At 39.5% G+C, this 21,605-nt stretch overlaps 1 protein-coding gene and 1 long non-coding RNA gene across 6 annotated transcripts in view; one reads left to right on the top strand and one right to left on the bottom strand.

Annotated features, from left to right (window-relative positions):
* Window positions 1–759: 759 nt before the first annotated feature.
* On the bottom strand, window positions 760–5,133 carry LOC127059977 (uncharacterized). Its single transcript, XR_007778402.1, has 2 exons — window positions 4,550–5,133; window positions 760–3,408 (listed from the first exon to the last, which is right to left on the bottom strand). It is a non-coding gene; the product is annotated as an uncharacterized LOC127059977 (long non-coding RNA).
* Window positions 5,134–5,299: 166 nt separating this feature from the next.
* ZNF280D (zinc finger protein 280D) overlaps window positions 5,300–21,605 on the top strand; it is a 39,824-nt gene continuing 23,518 nt past the window's right edge. For 2 of the 5 annotated variants that reach the window (XR_007778400.1, XR_007778401.1), the window contains exons 1-5: window positions 5,506–6,064; window positions 10,134–10,285; window positions 14,028–14,093; window positions 14,200–14,570; window positions 19,744–19,861. Coding sequence is in view for 3 of the 5 variants with exons in the window: in XM_030228291.2 (XP_030084151.2) it covers window positions 10,141–10,285; window positions 14,028–14,093; window positions 14,200–14,570; window positions 19,744–19,861 (700 nt within the window). In the remaining 2 variants the exon portion in view is untranslated. Of the gene's footprint in view, window positions 5,461–5,505; window positions 6,065–10,133; window positions 10,286–14,027; window positions 14,094–14,199; window positions 14,571–19,743; window positions 19,862–21,605 lie in introns of those variants that run through there. The other 3 variants (XM_030228291.2, XM_050978356.1, XM_050978357.1) reach the window with 3 other exon arrangements.

Below are 21,605 nucleotides of genomic sequence, written 5' to 3'. Positions count from 1 at the left end.
ACAATGCATCATAGAAGAATTTTCACTTCCTGTTAACAAGGGCACATGCTGTTGCAGATCTGTTCACTATATTTTAATGAACTACAGTATCTTGGCAAAATAACAGACAACACCCTTTCTTTCTCTGACAAGGCTTGTGAGAGAGAAAAACAATCTAGCTGTAGGATTGCACAATTGCTGTCAATAAGACAACTGCTCCAGTAAATATATATTACTCACTTTTTTTTTTTTTAAGCAGTAAATATGACTGTAAATTTTACCCAGTAGTGTAATTTTTCAACAGGATGTCCAGGTTGTTTGTTGAGTCGGTGTTAGGTCACCTTTCATGCTCTGTAAGATTTCTGTCAATATAAGACAGTCTGGAATCACCTCAGTGGAACAATGTTCTTTACTTCTGAATTACTTAATTGAGTAGAAGTGGATGCAGAGGCTAAACCAAAGAGCTATTTCCTTGGATTTTCTTTACCATGTGGATTACATATAGCAGTAGACATTTTGGATTTAATTTCTTTGAATAGGAAGGATAAAAATCCCATAAACAAGGTGTATGCCCTGTGTCTCTGCTCTGAGAACTGGGTGAGCAGCTGCAGTAAGTAGATGTACATAGCATCATTTTTCCAAGATCAATTTCTTAAATAAAAACTAAATCATCTCAAGGCTTATTTCTTTATGTTAACCTACTGGATTTCTTTTAACCTGAAGATGCCATGAAAAACTGCTTGGAAAAAAAAAAAGAAACATTTTTCTTTTGCTTCCAAATGAACAAACTGGATTTTTAATAGTGATTGCTCTGTAGCCATTTTCACTCTGATAAAGCTCATCCAAATCACACATTTCTTTTCACTTTAATCAGTTTAGACTGTGTTTTCACCTCCTGAGTTAGGTAATGTTGACAGGAGAAATACATACATGCTGATGAGACACTGGCTCTCCTAGATGCTAATTTTTTATTATTATTCTGCATAATGATATGTTGGAAGTGTTTAAAAAGGTAAATTATAGTTTGGGTTGGGGTTTTCTTCTTCATTTACAGAAGCATACTTCCAAAGACTGGAAGCTTATGCTTTCTTCAGGGCTGCATACTTGAGACTTTTCATACTGTCTTGAAAAGGACACTATAAACACGTTACATGTGCCTAACAAGCAGTACAAAATAATGTTATAAACACATTAGATCACCCCTCAGTGTTTATACTTGTGCCAAATTCCTGAAGGTATGATACTGTAAGAACAAACCACAGCAGAGTAAATGCAATCAATTTTACAAGCGTACCTTATGGAATAAATGAGTAAACCATACATGTGTTGAATAATGTTTGTGTTGCAGATGTTCATTTAGTATCTGTTTGTGCATTCATAGTTACAGGCTTCCCATCTGAACATATCTATTCTAATGAAGCTTTGGCAGCAGCTCCAGTTGCAATGTCATACCGGTTGGTACTTGCTGTCTGTGTCTAGTGCCTCAAAGAATAACAAACAATATTAAACAAATCCAAACTTCAGTGCTAATGAGCAAGACATCCCCACTCTGCTCCACGTGTTTTACTGACATGCAAAATTAGGACTAGACTCTGCCCTCTGACTCCCAGATCGTTCAAATAGTGACTAGACACAACATGGAGTTTAGGAGAGTTTAAAATTTAAAAAAAAAAAAAAAAAAAAAATCCTCATTAGGTGTATTTGTCACAGTAGTTTAGTAGTGCTTCCTCCAATTTTTTTAACCTGCAACAAGCAATAGAAGCAGTTTGTATCGCTGAAGAATATGGCAATCAATCAATTTCTCTGGCACAGATTGTGCTTTTTAAGGCAAAACCCAGAAACTGATGAGAGATTGCTGTCAATACCTTTCTATAGATGAAGGAATGGCTCTTTAGCAACTGAGTCCCAGGCCAGTAGACTGTAATAACAGATGAAGTAATTCAGACTAGTCAACTTTCAAGCTTAGCTGCACTGCTACAGTCAACAATGCATGAATGCTGCCCAACTGCATGAAATTCAATTGCTCTCTCCTATCAGCTCCTGCTAAGTTTTTCTTTAGAGTGCATCATATGTTTGCAGATTTCCCAGTAATTCTTTCCTGATTATGGGGACTATTTCCTATCCTTTATTATTTGTGTTTTAGAGTTATGAATGAATGATTATTAATTTTCACTTGATAAACTCTGGTTTGTTCCTATACCTTTGTGGGATGGTGTGAGACATTCACACCAATCTGTCCAAGGACTTAGGGCTTTGCAGAACAGACAGTATGCAACTGTGCACCACTGGAATGCACAAATTTTACTACAAAAATGTACAGAGTGAATGGTGATTTTGTTACTTTGCAATTTTTCAATGTTTTATCTTGCAATCTTCATATTTTCTTTCTGTTTATCTTGCTTTAGAAGGAACATAAACACCTGCAATGATTTCTCAGTAGGTAAATTAGTAGCTGAAAATGTGTGTTCCAAGTCAATGGACTGTTTCCCAGTCACTTTGCTTCAAATAAGTTTAACTCTGGTTCCTATCCTTTAGCTCTGTTTTCCGCCTAATATTAAGAATATTTCTTTCTCTCTTCTTTCATCCTTCCTTGGCAGAAGGGCACAGTTTAGTAATTGTTTAACTACTAAACTATAATAACAAAATGATTTAATGACATAATCACTAAACAGCAATTATTTAATTACTAATGAGTTTTTGTCTTTACTTCTCTAAGATTCCAAACCACTCTGTAAGCATCTCAAGGCTAAAGATACTAGTTAAAATGAATAGAATATTTTCCAGGATAAACACAGTACTCAAATCTTTAGCGCTTAAGCTCACAAGGAGAGGGACACTTCACTCATTCATCTGAAAAAAGAATGGCCTGAAAAAGTTGAGATATAGATTACATGTTTAAGTACTTTCCTATTATTTATCTTCAAAAATCACCAGAAATATTTTCATGTTTTACTAAATGGTCATACTTTGGTGGAGGTTTTTTTTTTTTTTTTTTTTTTTTTTGGGGGGGGGGTTTTTTTGGTTTTTTTTTTTTTTTTTGGGTCTTTGATTGGCTTTTGTTCGTTTTGTGCTTGGTTTTCTTTTTTTAACTTTTGGTGGGTTGGTTGGTTGGGTTTTTTTCGTTCTTTTTGGAGTTTTTAAATTAAGGGAATAATGGACAGAAAACCTGAAAAAAAACCCAAATTCAAAGTCGGGATCGTTCTTAATTATTGGCCAGGGTGAGACCGCGCTATAGACAAAAAAACATGAGAAAACTGCATTACTTTTCATTACACTATGTCACCTTTCCATTCAGAGATTTTCATATGCAAATTCTGAGGCGAGTGAAACCGCAGCTCATGGAGGTGCTGTGCTTCAGAGCTGTTTTCTCCAGCCACCGTGACTCCATTGCTCGGGTAGGGCTGTGTCCAGCAGTTCTGCGACATCCCACTGAAAGTAATGGCAATGTTTTACTCGATAAAGCTTTAGAAGAGTTGTTCATGTATTTGACTGATATTTAACCCAGCGGGTAAACGAGAACACAGGTGCACAACGAACCTTCAGTCTGAGCAGCATTTAATATCTGTGCTGCTCCACTGACTGCAGCAGCACGCTGTGTGCTATATTCTCCGCTGCCTCTATTCGATGTCAACTTCGGGCACAGCTGTCCCTGGCTTTGTTCGGCCCCAGGGCTGCGGGGAGTTCCCGCTGCTGGCGCTGGGCTGCCCCGCAGGGAAAGGCCTGCCCGCCGCCCCGGGCTGCCCCGCGGCTCAGCGAGCGGGGCCTGCGCCCGCGGTCCCGCTGTGGGGAACCGTGCTGGGCCCTGGGGCCCGCCCGGGACCGGGACGCGTTTTTAAGAGCCCGTTCAGTGCCGGCGGCTCCGGGGACAGCTACAGTTCGAGCTGCAGGATCTGTTCGCAGGAGAGCTCCGGCAAAAAGCCGTGAACTGCCTACCTTTTGCACAACAAAGGGCTCGGGGACCAGCGGCCCGGCCAGGTGAGGGACACACAGAGACGTGGCAGGAGCCAATGACCCCAGAGTTTCATACCCTTAGACTGTGAGGGTATAAAAGCCCAAGGGTCCCTCCTGAGACGTACCCTGCTCGAGCTGCTGTTTTTTAGTTACTATACCATGATTAAATTATTTTAAGGCATTGCTATGTAAAACCTGTGGCCGAGCCAGTAAGGAAATCTGGTCTGTCAGTGTGGGAAGTGCAGCTGCAAAGGGGCTTTGGTCCCAGCTCAAGGAGTGCGAATGCGACATCCAGAGTGGTTCCTAGTGGAACACACAATCTTAGAATGGTTTGGGTTGGAACAGATCTTAAAGATCATCTAGTTCCAAACCTCCTGCTGTGAGCAGGGACACGTCAAATGAGACCAAGTTGCTCAGAGCCCCATCCAACCCGGCCTTGAACATGTCCAGAGATGGGACAGCCACAATTTCCCCATGCAACCCATTCCAGAGCTTCATCACCCTCATAGTAAAGATTTTTTTCCTTAATATCCAATCAAACCTATTCTCTTTCAATTTGAACCCATTCCCCCTCACCCTGTCACTGCATGCTCGTGGTAAATAGTTTGCCTCATCTTACCTGGAAGTTCCCTTCACCTACTGAAAGCTTGGAATTAGGTTACTATGAAAATCTTGTCTTTTCCAAGCTGAACAATCCCAAATCTGTAAAGCCTTTCCTCATAGGAGAGGTCTCTGTACCTCTCATCAATTTGGTGGCCTTCTCTGGACTTGCTCCAACAGGTCAATGTCCTTCCTGTGCTGGCACCCCAGAGAGATGCAGTACTGGAGGTGGAGCCTCACCAGAGTGCAGGAGCAGAATCCTATGCCTCCCACGCAGCCCACACAGCTTTGGATGCAGCCCAGGCCATGTTTGGCTTTCTGGGCTTTAACTGAGCATTGATGGCTCATGTTAAGCCTTGAGTCCACCAGCATTTCCAAGTCCTTCTTGGCAGGGCTGCTCTCGATCTGTTCAGTCCCCAGGCTCTGTTAATATTGTCTGGTTTCCCTGACAGCACGGCAGTGGCCCTATGTGCCCTCACCAAAGCAGAGGGCAGTCAGTGCGAGGCTGGGCTGGGGCTGGTGGGCACGAGGCCTGGCCTACCGCAGCAGCGCAGTACCGGATCATGAGGCCCAAAACCAGCAGCAGCTCCTGGTAGCGGGACTGTGAGGCCCGACACATGGCGGTGGTGCCGTCCGGGGTGTGAGGCCCAGCACATGGCACATGGCGCAGGCCCCGCCCCGGCCCGGCCCGGCCCGGCCCCGCCCCGATCGCGGGCACCGCGATGTGTCCGACCCGCGGTTCCCGTCAGGCAGCGCGCGGGGCCGCGGCCGCCCCCGCCTCCTGCCCGCGTTCCCTCGCGGCGGCGGCTGAGGTGGCGCCGCGCCCCGGTGAGGTGAGCGAGGCGCGTCAGCCGGCGCTGCCCCATCCCCCGCCGGCCTGGGCGGCAGGGAGTGGCTGTCCCGTGGCGGCCCCTACGTACGCGAAGCACGGTAAGGTCAGCCCGCTCCGTGCCCCCGGCCGGCCCTGCCGCGCTCCCCGGGCGGCGGGAGCGGCGCTCGGAGAGGACGGACGCGGGGGGATTGTCGCCGGCGAGACCGGCGCCATCTTAGGTCGGAGCGTGGCCTGGCGTCCCCGAGCGGGGCCCCCGCGCTGTGAGGGCCCCCACGAGCCGCCCGCGGGGCCCGCTGGCACCGGACGGTTCTGCCCTCGAGGGCGGCCCGGGCAGGGCTCGCTCCGCCCGCAGTTGGCCGCGTGGGGCCCTCTAAGGGCCCCGGGCGTTAACAGCAAGAGCGGCGCTGGCGGCGCGGCTCAGCTCGGCCTCCTCCCCGCCGGCCGCGGTTCTGCCGTGCGGGCCTCGCCCAAACCGGAGCCCCCAGCTCGAGCCGAATGCCGGCGGTCACCGGCGCGGGACGCGGGGCGGTCAGGCTGCAGCGGCAGCTGTTCGGCTGCCCTCGGGACTCGTCTGCTCCCACGGCCTGGTACCACCGCGGCTCGGCGGCGTGAGCTGCTGGCGGGCTGGCACCGCCGATATTGCCCATCCCTAGGCGGAGCTTGTGCTTTCTCATGGCACAGAGGGCAGCGTTGGCTGCTGAGGTTTGTGTCTAAGGGAAGTGGGTTTACGCTTTGGGTTTTTTTTACAATTTTCAGGTGCACTTTTAGCTTGATCATTGTTTCTTTGCTACTAAACAAATGCAGCCCTCAATTAAAATCCAGTTATTCCCAGTCCTGGTGGAGCTGTGGATTGTACACCCTCATCAACAAATGTGGTGGAAAGTTGTGTGCCTGTGGGACGTTATCTGAGAAATACATCATGTAGTCCATTGTGTGATCTGTGTTTTAAATAAGGTAACTTCCCTAGGCATTTGAAATGCAGCTATTAAAGTGGGGTAAAAGTTATAATTTAGCTATATGAGAAGTGCCTGAGGTCACTTGATCTGTTCAGCCTAGAGAAGAGGAGACTGAAGGTAGCCCTCCTGGCAGCCCTCATGAGGGGAAGATGAGGGATAGACACTGATCTCTGTGGTGACCGACAGGACCCAAGGGAATGGTTTAAGTGTGTGAGGGGAGATTTAGGTTAGATATTGGAGAAAGATTGTTCACCCAGAGAGCGGCTGGGTGCTGGAAGAGGCTCCTCAGGGAAGTGGTTATAGCACCAAACTCAAAAGTTCCAGAAGAGTTTTGTCAATGCTCACAGGCATGTGGTGGGATTGTTAGGGATGTCATGTGCAGGACTAAGAGTTGGACACTGTGATCTTTGTGGAACCCTTCCAACTCAGAATATTCTGTGATTCTGTTATGAGAAGGTGACAAGGCTAGTCTGACAAATTTCTGCTTAGCGTAAATGTCCTCCTCTTTGAACTCACTACCATCTTCATTTTAATTATTTGACTTTAGGCCAATCCAAGGAAGTTTTGAGTATTGGGAGGCTCACTTGAGCTTAACAGTGGAACAGACAAATTCCCATCTGAAGTGGTAACTGGATTTTCAATAACTCTTAAGTCTTACTGTGGCTGTATCTACTGTGATTTTCTATAGTGCCAGTTTCTGTCCATCATTAAGGTGCTTTTCTACAGATCATTGTGCTGTTTTCACTGCAGCTGTTACACTGTTGATACATTTACTTAAGTTAGATAATTTTTTGTTGTTTCTATGTGAGTGCTTTTAAATCCTAACTTTTAAGAAAAAGAGGTTATAAATACAGCTTGTTTTTAATACAGTTATGTATTTTTAAACCTAACTGCCATGATAAAGATGGCTAAAATAGTGCATTTAAAACAGTTATTTCATTAGAAGCTTATTGCTGTTTAGGGCAATGAGCTCTCATTTTGTGATCTGTTCTGTATCAGGTTTTTAGTTCATCACTTTTCTAGTAACTATAATTGTGTTCCAGGGCTTGGTTTTTGCAGGTTGTTGGTTATTTGTGCCTGCCTAATGAACTTCCATAACTATGCTTAGTTTTAGATGGGCAGTTGCTTTTTAAAGCAATGTCTTGATATAGTTGATAATGTTATTTTTAAAGTGTTTTAAAGAACTTCTTCACAGTTTTGATGCTTTACCTTACAATACCATTTTCAACACTTTCTTTGTGTTTATGCATACGGTGTTGCATTGGAATTTTGGACCTCTCAGTTCCATGGACTACCTTTAAGGAAATATGTGTATAAACATGAATATATGCTTATGCACGTTAAAAAATGAGGGAGATAAAGTCTATTGTGAGTAGGTTAACTTTTTTTACACTGGTATCTGCACCACCACTGAGAAATATTTAAGCAGAGTGGGGGAGGGATTCACAGTTGGTTTTGTCTTTGAGAGCACTGCTAGCAGGATTGCTAGAATACATTTTGTGTGTTAATGTAGTTCAAGAAGCTAAAAATTTGGAAGCTATTTGTACTCTAAACATGGTTTCCTTTGGCAATGGGGACCACTTGCAGGAGCTGTTCCTGTACATCTCCTCTAATCCAATCAATCACCCCTTACTGCAGTTTTGATTGTTCAGGCTACAGATTTTGACCTCTCAATTGTGCCAATAAAACTGTTACTAGGCCAGGTTATTTTAAACCTGCCCTGCTTCACACCATAGTTCTGTGCAAAGTTGGGCTGGCACAGCTGAGGAGACTGTGCAGGAGCAGGGCAGGAACTCATTAGGCCAACTTTTCTCTCAGGAAAAAAGCAGTCAGTGAAAGCTTGGCTTCAAATTATAGCATTGCAATTAAAAAAAAAAAAAAAGAAACAAACTTAAAAGATGTGAAATTAATCGTGATACTTGCCTTTTAAAAGATGTTCTGCATTTTGAGTCACCTTTAAGAGTATCTTAATGTGTCTGTCCTGATGCATAAAATGAAATATCCATAAGAGGTATCACCAGTTGGTGTCACTTTCTAAAAGCCCATGGCTGGTTATCAAATTTCTTTTAACTGTATTTAAGGAAAAAATTGGCTACAGTGTAGGTGAGGTTATTACATGTATCTTGTTAGGATTCTGCTAATATATATCATTGCTTGTGCCTATTTTATGTTTTTAGTATAAATTGCATTGCATCCTCTGAGCACATTTTATAATTTATTCTTTTTTTCCCATGAGGTCAAGTGATACTAAATTCCTAATAAAAACATTGATCATTTATGTTGTCTGTTCTATAAAAGAAGTCTCTGAAATAGTAATTTATTTTGCCTTAAAGCCTATTAAACTTTGCCTCGGTGTTATATATTAAAAAAAATGAAGTGTTCTAAAGAATGTCTTACAAAGAAGAAAAAGTTACAGAGTTAGGCTTGATTCTCTTTTCCAAGACCTGGCGTGGGGCCTTGTCATCTCTGTCAAGTAGAAATTCACTTCAGAACCTACCTTTTTCCCCCATACCATATTTTAGTTTAGGGTCCCGTTCTCTTTCCTAGCGCTATGTCTGCCTTCAGCACTCTAAGCTGATGGAGGAAGCAAAGGAGGAGTTCAGCTTTGTGTAGTGCGTCTGGCGCTGGCCAAAGGTGTGAATCCAGCAGAAACAGAGCAGAGGGTTGGGGATACAAGCATCATCAAGGCACCCTAGGGCATTTCACTACTTTATTTCGTCTCAGGTCTTAACATGTGCTAACACCAGCAGCCCCAATCTCATACAAGTAGAGAATGATTGTGCTCTCCTGTGATAAGCTGTTACAGACTAACTATTTCTGCAGTCTTACTAGATAATTGCTTCTCTGTGTAAAGAAATAGCAAAATTTCTTTCTTATTTTGTTGTTCAGAAATACATTCAAGGTTATATTAAAGAATGTTAAAAGAAGACAACTTTATTTGCCATCTCTGTTTATTAAAAAAAAATCAATTGTGATAAGATATGCCGATGTAAATTTGGTTAATTCCAAAAAGTAGATATTTTTCATGACTAGTTTTATGCATGACTTTTTTAATGCAAGAAAACATCTACAGACATGCGGGATTTCATCTAATGAGATCTCTGCAAAATTTTTATCATGTCTTAATTGCTAATGGAAACAGTATGCAACGGTATGGCTTGGGGATTTTGCTGGAGTTTTTTGTTTAAATGTTTTTGTGGGTGGTTTGCTTGTTCTTGTTGATGTTGTTTTGTGGGTTTTGGGGAATTTTGTGTAGGTTTTGTTGGGGTTTAAAGAAAATGGGATCTTATGGGAAGCCCTAGCAAAATCTTAGAAAATTCGGGAGGCTGTGAGTTTGGGTGGCATTTTGTTTTATGTGTGTTGGGCTTTTTAAGATGCAAAGAGAATAAAGTTGTAATCAGTGTTTCACTAACTCAGTTATGTGCTTTGTAGAAGGCCCTTCACATTTCTTGTGAACCACTTACCTGGAATAGGAGCATTTTTTAAAAGATGCCTTTCACTGTGGTGTCAGAGGCTTCCTCTGATAGTTACTGGTGTTTTATACAAAAATAGGTTAAGTTCTGTGAAGGATATCTTTGGTCTTTTCTCTTTAATAGCAAAGATGAGCATCCAAGTAATTGTCAAAATGGTGATGTGGCATCAATCTTTGAAGATCTCCTGTGTCAGATCATGTTCTGTAAAGAACATGGAGGGAGGGAAACCATTCTATGGGAATTATTGACAATTGCAGTATTCCTTATTGAGCAGGGGAGTATTTCATGAAAGTACTGAATGTTTTGGTGTGTGTGTGTTTTTTTGTTTTTTTTACTGTCTAGTCTCAAGATGGCAGAATTATTTATGGAATGTGAAGAAGAGGAGCTAGAACCCTGGCAAAAGAGAGTGAGAGAAGTGGAAGAGGATGATGAGGACGATGATGATGAGCCAATCTTTGTTGGGGAAATCTCCAGCTCAAAGCCAGCCACTACATGTAAGACAACACTTTTCCATAATTTAAAACAGAACTTTCAAAGTATAGAAAGTTAAACTTAGTTGGGAAGTATAGAATTCTTAATAGTATGACTTAAGACATTCCAGATCTTAAAGCTGTACGTCTCTGTCTTACTGAAAATCAGAATTCTTAATAAATTCTGTCTTAAATTTAACCTGTCCAGTTTATGCACAGCTCTGGTTACTTCTAACCTTAAATCTCTGAGGTCAAAATAAGGACATTTGAAGGTTTTAGTATTAGTGACAGTTTAAAAGCCCCTATATACAGTGCTGAAATCATGCATGCAATTGCTTACAGTGTAGTTAAAATTTAGTTATATATTTGGGAGTGTCTCCTTCCTAAAAGAATGTGCATAAATTTAAGTCTTCCTGTTACCTGTTACACTCTTTTTTTTTTTTTTTTTTTTTTTTTTCTCTGCCCCTCGTTTCATATGTTGGTGAACATTCTGACAAAACCAAGATAACTGTCTTCGGTGTCTGTAATAAAAGTACAATCTGGAAAGTTACTTATATGAAAATACTAAAAGCCTGTCTCTGAAGTACAATATTTTTATTGATAAATTTACCCATCCTTTGTGAAATAGAGTTTTTTCATCAAGTTCCTTAGTTTTCTCCTAAATGCAAGTAGTGCAGGGAGTAAGGTTAGGTGGTTGTGATGACAGGAGATGTTTCAGAATTCCATGTTTGTCCTGTGCTTGGGGTTTGGCAGGTAAGTAAGGAAGAACATTTTTTTCTTGTTATTTTAATTAACGTCAGTAATGAAACTTTTTTTTGTGTATCCATCTTGTCGTCACTTTTTAAGAGCTATGACCTAAGGTCTCCCTAGCTGTCACATACCCAGGACTTTGCCTGGTGAGGTTTACTCCTCACAGTTTCTGCCTTATCTCTACTAATGCTTGTAGCTAACATTTCCATAGTAGTTTTCTGAAGGTGTATAATTTACAGTAAAGGATCTCAAGACAAAATGTTACATGAGGCTGTTTGTCACACTCTGCTGCATGGATTTCAGAGCTGTTACTAGCTGTTCAGTCATTTTAGTTCACAGTACTTTCATCTTGCATCTAGTACTTTTTTGCTCACTTAGGATAGCAAGTTTAAGGCTTCTTACACAAGGTTAAAAAAGTGAAAAAATTAGTGTGAATATGAGAAGAATACAGAATCTGATAAGTACTCTCACCAGAAAATATTTTTTTAAGAGTCAATATTTTAAAAATACTCTGGATACTCTGAAAAATTTGAAGACTATTTAAAAGTTATTCTTAAGTTTTCTGCAGTTACAAACATATGGAATGTCTGAAAAATACCCTGTTTTCTGGAAGGTCTAGAGACCTGGATTGCTGTTGGTCATTGGCAGTAAGTCATGGCATACAGCTATTAAGGCACTAGCTTGTGTTGGAACAACAAACATGCCAAGTTTGATTGCAGTTGTTGTAGCCTCCAAGTTTTTTTGTATTGAAAGGATAGAAGTAATTCAGGTGAAAACTATAATTTTGATATGATTCTGTGAACTTCCAAGAACTTATTCTACTGCTGTCCATACTCGGTCCTGACACAAATAAAAACACTTATGGTATAACTTGTTACTTTATCTTTTTTCCTTCCCTTTCCTCAACTTTTCTCTTTTTAATCTTCTACTTCACTATCAAAAACAGCTATGGAAGAATGACCTCAGTTCTTCTCTGGCTTGTAAGTAGTACTACCTGGCACTAGTCAGGCTTCAGTTTGTTATTGGTGATAGGCAAGATACTGTGAGCTCAGCTTTGCTTATCACTGTTTAATTTGCACCTGATCAGATGAAAAATTGATGACAAATAGAAATTCACATATAGGTCTTCATTTTTCTGAAAGGTGTGGTTTCTACAATGCATTGCATTTTCTTAGCCTTTTCCTGACGGTACAGTTACTAGTTTTTGTACAGACTGTGTGGAAATCTTCAAGGAAATAGTAAGTACCCCAACTTGGACCTGCTGTCAGAGAGCTGTGTGGTATCAAGCGTCCCTTCTGATGTACTGGAGGATTGTTTTGGCTGGGATGAAAAGTAGTTCACACTTTGTTTCCTTTACCTTTTTCTGCAACTGCTCATTTTTCCTACAGTTACCGCTTGTTGTTCTTGCTTCCTGTTTCATAATGATACAAACCTGTAATTTGTTACTGTTTTAAAATGTTACTCTGCATGTCAGCATGCTTGTGCTTCAGTGCTGGTTTACCTAAATGGGACAAGTACCGCTTTGATGGAAGAGGGGAAAGTGCACATCAAGTCTATGATAAATCAGTTGAGTCATGTAAATGAAGTTTATAATTTCAATTAACTGGCTTTCTGAAATGTTCTTTTTAAAAGCAATAAAATCTATCTTTGTAATTTAGAATGTGTGCACATCAGATGTCTTGACTATGCTTTGTAAGACATAACTTTTATAAAAGTTTTTCTTTTGTAGATAGCTGATGCGTTAGTTTAATTTCACTCTGGAATTCATGTATGAGGTATAGATTTGTTAACACTTGCAAAATGTATGTGTTCAGCTAAATACCAAAATAATTTAATCCTGGTTTGTAGTTACTGTTATGTTGAAGTAAAAATAGTATTACTATTACAGCACCAAGTTTTGTCATATCTTAAAAAAATGCGAACCTGCTTGAATATCTTGGTTGCAGCTGCTTTTTTATTAGTGTCATCTAAATGCAAGTGGCAGGTTGAAAGCTGTGGTCTTCTGAGCTCTACTGGTATTAGATATATTTATCAACTGGTGAAGTGTATACTAATGAGGTGGAAGTAGCCTTTAGGTTATTAAACACAATGTGTAGATACTCTGACATATGTTGTTTGTGAACCTGATGTCATTTGACCCTGGTTTGAGAAGTTACTTCAAGCCTTGTGGGTTAGATTTTAGAGAATCAATCTAATTTCGTATGCATATTTTCACAGGTCAGAGCAAGCAACTTGTCAGCAACACTAATGGAACTGAGAATCTGGGAGTAGAAGAGTATTTTGATTTGATGAATATTTTTGTTACTTTCTGAAATTGTCAGAAATACCAGACTAAGACATAAAAGGTTGGGGAATATAAGTGGTATGAGTTAGGGAGTAAATGTAATTAAAGAAATTGCATGGCTCCTGCTGAGCTAGAACTGTGGACCCATACTACTATATAGGATATGTAAGAAAATCAGTGTTCTTGTAATGCAATTCTAATATGACTCCTTTGGTTGCTGATCTGTTGATTTTCCTTTACATTGGAAAACAGATAACATGAAGTCTAAAATCCAGTTTGTAAGTGCTGTATTTTGGTAATACAGAGGAAATGATATCATTACTGGTTTAGAGAAAATGTTTCCTTTAATGTAGGGCAGTTCTAATATTTGGGAAACATTAGGTATATGTGAGAAAGAGACGTAAATGAAAGCACTATAATCAGTGAATTGAAATGTTGATGCCAGGTCCTTTTTTTGTTGTTTGTATTCTTCCTGTGTTTCAACCTGTCTACAAGAGAATTAACATTGAGATTCTTGAGTGAACTAGCTTAACCAAAGAGGAGTGGAAGAATATATCATAATTTGTACAAATGACACTTGTTTTTGCCAGGTTTTTGTTTTAGAAATAATATTTTAATTTATAAGCCAAATTCTAATTGGCATAATTAGTGTATATAAATGCAGCTTTTAAATTTCAAAAGTAATGAAGCTATTAATTTATTTGCAATTAAGATAAATGTAACTTTTGACAGATATATTGAACAGAGTCAACCTCAGCTCACCACGAAGGGGGATACAGAATGGTGCACCCAGTAGAGGTACTTTATTGTCCTAATATGGTAATTACAAAAAAAAATCCACAACACTTATGAAACATTTGACTGCAAAATTACATAAAGCTAACTTTGCAATCCTTTGCAACAGGTACAGTCACTGCATTCAAGTCTGAGAGTCAGCATTATGTGACACCTGCCTCCAGCCCCGGAGCCCTGCCTGCCCAGTCAGTCTTTCAGACTGTGCCCAGACCTGTGACCAGCTCAGTGGCAGTTCAGCCATTGGCTGTAGTAGTGAATGTTTCAGGAACTTCACAAACACTGCAAAGACCAGTTGCTGGGTGTTTGTCAACACAGCAGGTGCCTGGGTCAAGTTCTGGAATAGCACAGCCTGTTAGCAGACCCGTAACCATTCCAGTGACAACACAGCCAGTATCAAGAAATATTACAGTTCCTGTAGTGGCTCAACCTATATCCAGGCCAGAGACTCCTGCAACAGCACAGCCTGTAATACTCAATCAGGTAAATCTTTATTCATTTAAAATGTAAAAGGTATGATTACTTTTGAATAAATTAATCAAGAATGTACTGACTCAGTCTAGTGCTTTAGAGATCTGGACTGGATTATAAACTAGCATTATGTAAGCTATAAACATTCTAGGACCATAACCTTGCACTGGTAAATTTAAATATCTATTTGGAAATACTGATTTGCAAGACTCAAAGATGATAGCTTTAATAAGAGTAAAATGGCATTAAATGAAAACTCTAGACACTAGAGAAATTACTATTGTTTAGATTCTTTATGTTCCTCTGGAGAAGTGTTGCAAATTCTTTCTCTAAATTTTGCAGATTTCTGTGCTCAGAGATGAATCTTCTGCATTGATAATTTAATTTCATTTTTAAATAGCTTGCATTTAGTGTGTAAAGCAGCTTTGTGGGTTTTCCACCTGTTTTTGCAGTGCCTTGTCGTGGGATTTTTGATTCTTAAGAGAATGCTGTAGTAGTAGCTCCTTAGTGGGTTTTGCCTTTTCATTCATGTGGCACATGAATGAAAGCATTGTGAAACAATAGTATGGTAAGAGTTTTAAACAACCTAAAGTAACATGATCAGCAGGTGAAGCAATTTGGCAACATATTTGTTTTGCTTCAAAAGCCTAAGGGAATTGTGCACATAGGTCATGTGTCAAAGACCTTCCTGGGTAGCCACAGAACTCCGAAATGTTGCCATGAAGGAGTTGAGTTAGATGCTGTTTTGTTGCCTTATCTGTTGGATGTATGTGAGAGAGAAAGTTTACCTCATAAAAATATGGATTTTTAATCCTCATTCTGTGATGCAATACTTTGAAAATACTTTACTAGAGTAAACCTAGAGCTAGAAAAGCTGAACTTTTCCACGGAGTGTCCATAAGCTGGATGTAACTCATCAAGACAGTGATTTCCTTTAAAGAAAGCCTGCAGAGTGTACTTCTTTTTGTGAGACTTCTTTCTCATTCATTGAGTTTATTTATATTACAGATGAGGTTTTAGTTAAGTATTTAGAGTGCTACTTTGTCAAAATCTGCAGGTTGTTTTTCCATGGCAGAGTGGAGAAACAGCTATTTGAAGAAGTTGTAGCCATAGGACATGGAGAAAGTTCCCTAATCATGTATCAATCAGTTCTTTCTATTCCAGGTTAGACTGACATGCTTTACAAAGTAATGCATCGTTATCTGGGATATCCAGTGCAGATTCTGTGGTCTCTTAAAGCTTCTGCTGTTTGTTGAAATTATGTTCTTAGACAGTTTCTTTACAGTGGTAATATTTTGGTCATGGTTTTCATGAGCCCTTAATTTTTTTTAAGGTGTCTTAAATGTAACATCCTGTTCTTTGGATGGTAAGGAATTCTTGAGAACCTCAAAGAAGAGTTTTATGTTTGCATTTTTTTTCCTTACTTAAAACATGGTGAATCTTCCATCTCTTCAACTTAACTCTTCTAGATTCAGAACTGTATATTCAGTTATTGCATTATCTGGAATTTGTTTCCTTGTTTATATTGTTATTACCACTTGATGGTGTTACACTTTTTGTGGAGGAAGAAACTTGTCTGATATGTCTTTTTTTTTAGAGAGGTACTATAATTTAGTGTCCTGGGCAAAGTTCTGTGATTTTTAATCACTCCTGCCACATGATGTCATTTGCTGTTCTTAGTGTTGTATTTGTACTACCTGTATTTTGGCTGATGTCTTTAGTTTGAATTTTCTTCATTCAAGAGCTCCTTAGGGTTTTTTAATTCCTCATCTGCTTCCCATCTAGTGTCTATTTCACTGGGGTCTGCTGTTTTATACTGATGATTTTTCTGCCTTGGGCTTTGTGTGACATTTTTGTTCACCCATGTTCTGTTTCTTCCCAACTTGATTCTAAGTGGCAAAAGCTTCAAATAAATTTTCTGGAAGGTGTTTGACAAATGGATCTTCAGCTTCCAGGTGTTGAAAGTTACCTTTGAAAATAACATGTTGAGAAGATCAGTGTGAGGTATAACTAGACACTGATAGGACCCCTTTTTAGCTGAACATCCTTCAGAGTGCTTTTGCATTCAAAATACAGTACAACATTTTTTAATCTCAGGATGTCAAAAGATGTTTTTCTGTGGGAACTGATTGCTTTTGATCGCCTACTGGGTTGAAACACATACATCCTCAATTTCTCAACGTATCCATAATTTGCCTGTTGTCAATGTTTGGTATTCCAGTTTTATCACTGAAATACCCCTTTCTGATATAAAATTTTGCTAGCCAAACTGAGTTCCATTTTTATATCTTGTATTTTAAAGAAAGAAAGCAAGTAGCACTGGGTGGCCGGGGAGCCACTGTTCCACTCACAGCACACACCACTTACAAGTTCGGCAAAGTATATATGCTGCTTTTAAGCCTACAGAGCATTTTCCAGGGTGCTTGTGTTAGTCCGAATCAGCAGATATGAATAAGCTAGGATCAGCAATTTCATCATCTTTCCAGGTGGTTGTTGGCTTCCTGTCCTTGTTGTGGTTGCCTGGAGGGAGGCCCTTCACCAGTGTCCGCTAAATAATTTTAGTCTGGTACAAGTGCATCAAGCTTTTTATTATATCTAAGTATTTAGTCGCTTTGTTGCAATATTCCTTAGTTTACCTCAACTTCCTCTATTTTATTCTAAGCATCAGCCATTTTGCTACCTCATCTCTTTACTGTACTTCTTCTGTTTTCTTCTTCAATGCTTTATTTGGCTGTTCAGTCAGAAAGTTTCAAAACCGTTCTTTGTAGTTATCCCAGGGAACGCATCCACTTTTGACACAGCAGGTACAAGCATCTGCTGATTCCATTGCCCATTGACACGAATCACAAAAATGTTTTTCACACTTTCAATCACAAGCTTGATTCATTGACTTCCTAAGTAAGTCAGCCTGGTTTTTATGTTGTTACTGTACTACATGCTGTGTACTAATATCTGCTGTGCAGTTCCAGAAGTTGAGTTGATTTTTATTTCAGTCATACAGTTTGCAGTAATTTCAGTCAGAGCTACTGTTACACTTCATAGCATAGGACTATCCTTCTAAAGAGGACTTTGTCCATAGCAGTGATGATGTTCTGGAATTCACTGCTGAGAATGCTCTCCACAGCCAATTCTGTCTTTCCCTTACTTACTAGGCACTTTTCTCAGTGTCAGGTTCTGGTTGTTCCTAGGTGATTTTGAGCGATCAAAGGTCCAGTCCTATACATTGTAGTTTTTCAAGGTTTAGTTACCAATTGCCACATAGGCTTCCACAGTTGAAAATCTAGGATGCAGACTATGAACCCAATATTGTCACTAGTAGTAGTGACAAATAGTAGTAGTATTTAGTAGTAGCAGACACCGCTACTAGAAGTAGTGCTGTAATACTTCACTTGAGCCCTAGGAAATTAACTTAGAAATATGTAGTATATTGCCTTTCTGCATGTGAGAGCATCTAAACATGTCAGTTTGGGGGGTTTTTTTCTGTTTTTTCTGTTTTGGTTTTTTTTTTTTTTTTTGTGGGTTGGTTGGTTTTTGTTTTATTTCACCAGTGTGGTAAAGCTGTTTTGTTTTGGTTTTTTTAAAACATTTTTGTTTTCTAAAGCATCGGACAACATTGGGGGATTTGTATGTAAAATGACAGAGCCAAATTATTTTAAAATAATACCTGTTAACAGAAAAGGACTTTTTGAAAAGTAGGCAATGAAATTTTCAGTGTGTCTGGTTTTATGGTTTTTTGCTTGCTGGCTATGTTTAGTATATAGTGGGGAGATGTATCCATGCCATCAAAATAACCAAACTATGATCTTGTTGAAAGTTAAGATATTGACAGGACATTAAACCAAAGAAACTACAGACTAGTAAGAGATGCAGTGTTTGTATGTAGCTGTTTTATTGGTCACATTGCAAATGTAAATGGTGTGCATAGGGCTCTGCACTCAGAGTCTGCTACACATTTATCCCCTGAGCATTAGTTGTGCTTGAGGTGTGGCCTGCTGGCTGAGGTGCTTTGCTGTCCTTTCTCTGGCTCTTCTGAAACTGTTGTGACTCCAGTTACACCTGCCCTGTTGTGACTGCAGCTCATGTAGCTGTTACTCATAGCAAATACAGCATAGAAATTCAGTAACTATTTCCTCAGCTACTCCTGAATATCTGTCTTTAGTTTGGTTAGAGTGGATTAGGTGACTCACCAGAAGAAAGAGTGGCTCTTTATTAAGGTCCTGAAGGGTCTTCATTTAAGGAGATGTACAATAAAAAGGCAGGATAGGGGAGCAGCATCTTCCTTTTTGTTCTGGTATTTTGGATAATAATGCTAAACAAGATTATCATACCTGTTCATGTACTTGTGCTCCTTTTGATTTCTTTCCATTAAGTTTGCTTTACGTGGTGGTAGTTAAAGATGTGGTAACTTGCACAGGGATGTTTTCAAATAAGTAGCACAGTTGTGAATGGGAAGCAGTTTATGAGCTTGATTTTTTTTTTTTTTTTTTTTTTTTGCCTTTGTCTCCCAGATTTACTGATGACAAGGTCTCTGTATTGTGTATTGGATGTTTTTAAAAATCTGTTTATTTTTTTTATTTTAGGAAGATAGCCCTACTTTTGTTAATTTTTTGTTTCGCAGTACAAAAGTTGATGAAGTGTAAGCATTTGAATTATTTCAGAGTTGAAATTGCCAATACCTTTCTATTTCTACCTTACTGTTGCTTTGAGAAGCTTCTACTTGCTACAAGTTTGTACGACTTTTGAGTTCAGGTTTTTGGTCTTTTGAAATGCAGCAAGATGTTATGCAGGATTAACAGGCAAATGCCCAAGTTTAGGTTGAAGGAAGAAAGTATTTGTTTTTTTTTGAAAAACAATCAAGTATAATTTGAAACATCAGACTTTTTGGAACAAAAGCCTTTACAACTAGCAATTCAAACAGATTAGTGATGATTCATTAAATGGTCTTTCCCAGGTCTTAAAATTGTTTTTACTATTCTGAATACACAGCTATAAAAACTAACAAGCACTGATGAGAATTGCAACCTTATTAAAATGTCAAAAGAAATGATTTTGGGGAGATTGTAATGAACTGAGTATTTTTTTTAAGCAATCACATGTTTTTAAAATAAACCCTTTGAAGCCTGCAAGTAAAAAAAAAAAAAATTAAACCTCAAATTTCTTTTCCCTCTTGAAAATATCTTATCAGGATTATATTATGGACTCTCCACCAGATGCACCAGATAATACATCTGGTATACTGTTTGGTGTGAGACAGAACTCGGGAGTTCCACAGTACCAGACTGGGCCAGCAGTGAATGTTACAGGTGGGTATAACTGTAGTAGTTGATAAGAGAAACAGCCAACTTAATGTCATTTAACTCTGGGTTTCTGACCAGATGGAGCTGAGTGTTTATGGGCATGTTAATCAGCCACTGAACCTCTCAATTTCAAAGTTGTTGGTGGATTTTTTTGTTGTGGGGTGTTTTGGGGGTTTTCTTGGTGGGGCTTTTTGGTTTAGTTTTTTTGTGGATTTGTTAGGTTTTGTTTTGTTGTTATTGGGTGGTTTTTTTGTTTTGTTTTGTTTGTGGCTTTTTAATTTGTTTTTTGTTTTGTTGGTTTTTTGGAGTTTTTTTGTTAGTTTTTACTGATTTTCTTCAGAAGAAATACTGCAAACCATAAGGACATATAATGTTCTTTCAGAAGAAGAGAGCAGATAGATGTGCTCTGGTTGGTCCTTAGAAGTTACAACACTTATTTCATTTTGCATGCAAACTGAAGTTTACAGAGTTATGTAAGAAACTAGAACAGCATTAACACAGAACCAGAAAGAAAGGAGAGATGTTTTCCATCAGAAGCACAGAGCTTGTTCCAGATAGCAGGCATTGCAGAAACCAGATGCTTAGCTTAACTTTATCACTGTGAACTCACCTTGTCTCACATTAGAGTGGGTCAAGATGTGGAAAGTAGGCCAAATGAATTCAGGTGGCCACAGTATGATTTTACTGGGGTTTCAGAGCTGGGTCTGTATCTCTTGCATTTACCCTTTCCTGCTTCACTGGCCTGGGCCTTCCGTCTGAGTTAGATATTTTCTTCAGTATGGCATATTAGTTTAGGAAAATATTTAAACTGCTTTGTGTGGACTCCAAATTGCTGACATCACTAATGTGTTCTAATTACTATGGGAAAAAACTGAGGTTTTTTAAATTAAAGTGCTGTAGGTCTAAATGAGAGTGGTTTTCTATCTAAACTCGTGCTACTTCTGAAGGTGACAGTGTAACTCCAAAACAGGCCAAACTGATTGAGGTCAGTGCTGGAAGCAGCTTGCCTGTTTCCCTACAGGGAACTGTCCAACAGTTGTACAGGCACAAAGTGGATCTTCGAACAGTAGGAAGCTGGAATGATCTAGCTGGCAGTCCTGCCTCTGTGTCATGGAAAAAGCTAACATATCTCTAGTGTTTCAGTTGGTCAGTGTTTTTAATGCTCTTAAGGCAGTGTAAGTAAGTAACTGTAAGGAACTGTTATGCTGTAAAATAAAAATCGCTATTCTATGCAAGGGTTTATGTACCTTTACAAATTAATTTACCTGAGGTTATTACCTATTCAAATTTTAGACCTTTATTGTTTAGTAGGTAGGTTTGAATTCTGTAGAGCAATAATTAGTCATTCGGAGACAGATGATAAAAATAAATGCCCCTGACCTCATTCTCTTAGTTGATTTTCTGTGTCGAAGAAGGGAGTAGGGGGTTGAAACTTCAAAACACAACCAACCAGAAAATCAAGATTGAAAGAATTCTTGACTTAATTCTATGACTCCTGAATTTATGAACTAAATCTGATTAGATGAAGGAAAAAATCCTTTTAGCAATTCCAGGCAAGACAGTAACAAATTAGATTGTGGAATCCCCATCCTTGGAGATACTCAAAAGTTGACTGAACTCATGTTCTGAGCATAAGATTAGACTTGCTTTGACTGGGAAGTTGATAAAAACCACCTCCAAAGGTCCAACCTAAATTATTTTATGATTCTGTACTTTGACTAATTATTGCAAAGTGTGTTTTGCAGTTTTC

The sequence above is a fragment of the Serinus canaria genome, chromosome 10, assembly GCF_022539315.1.
Source record: "Serinus canaria isolate serCan28SL12 chromosome 10, serCan2020, whole genome shotgun sequence".
Lineage (NCBI taxonomy): Eukaryota > Metazoa > Chordata > Aves > Passeriformes > Fringillidae > Serinus > Serinus canaria.
The sequence above is the reverse complement of the archived record's forward strand: the minus strand, read 5'-3'. Positions and strand labels throughout refer to the sequence as shown.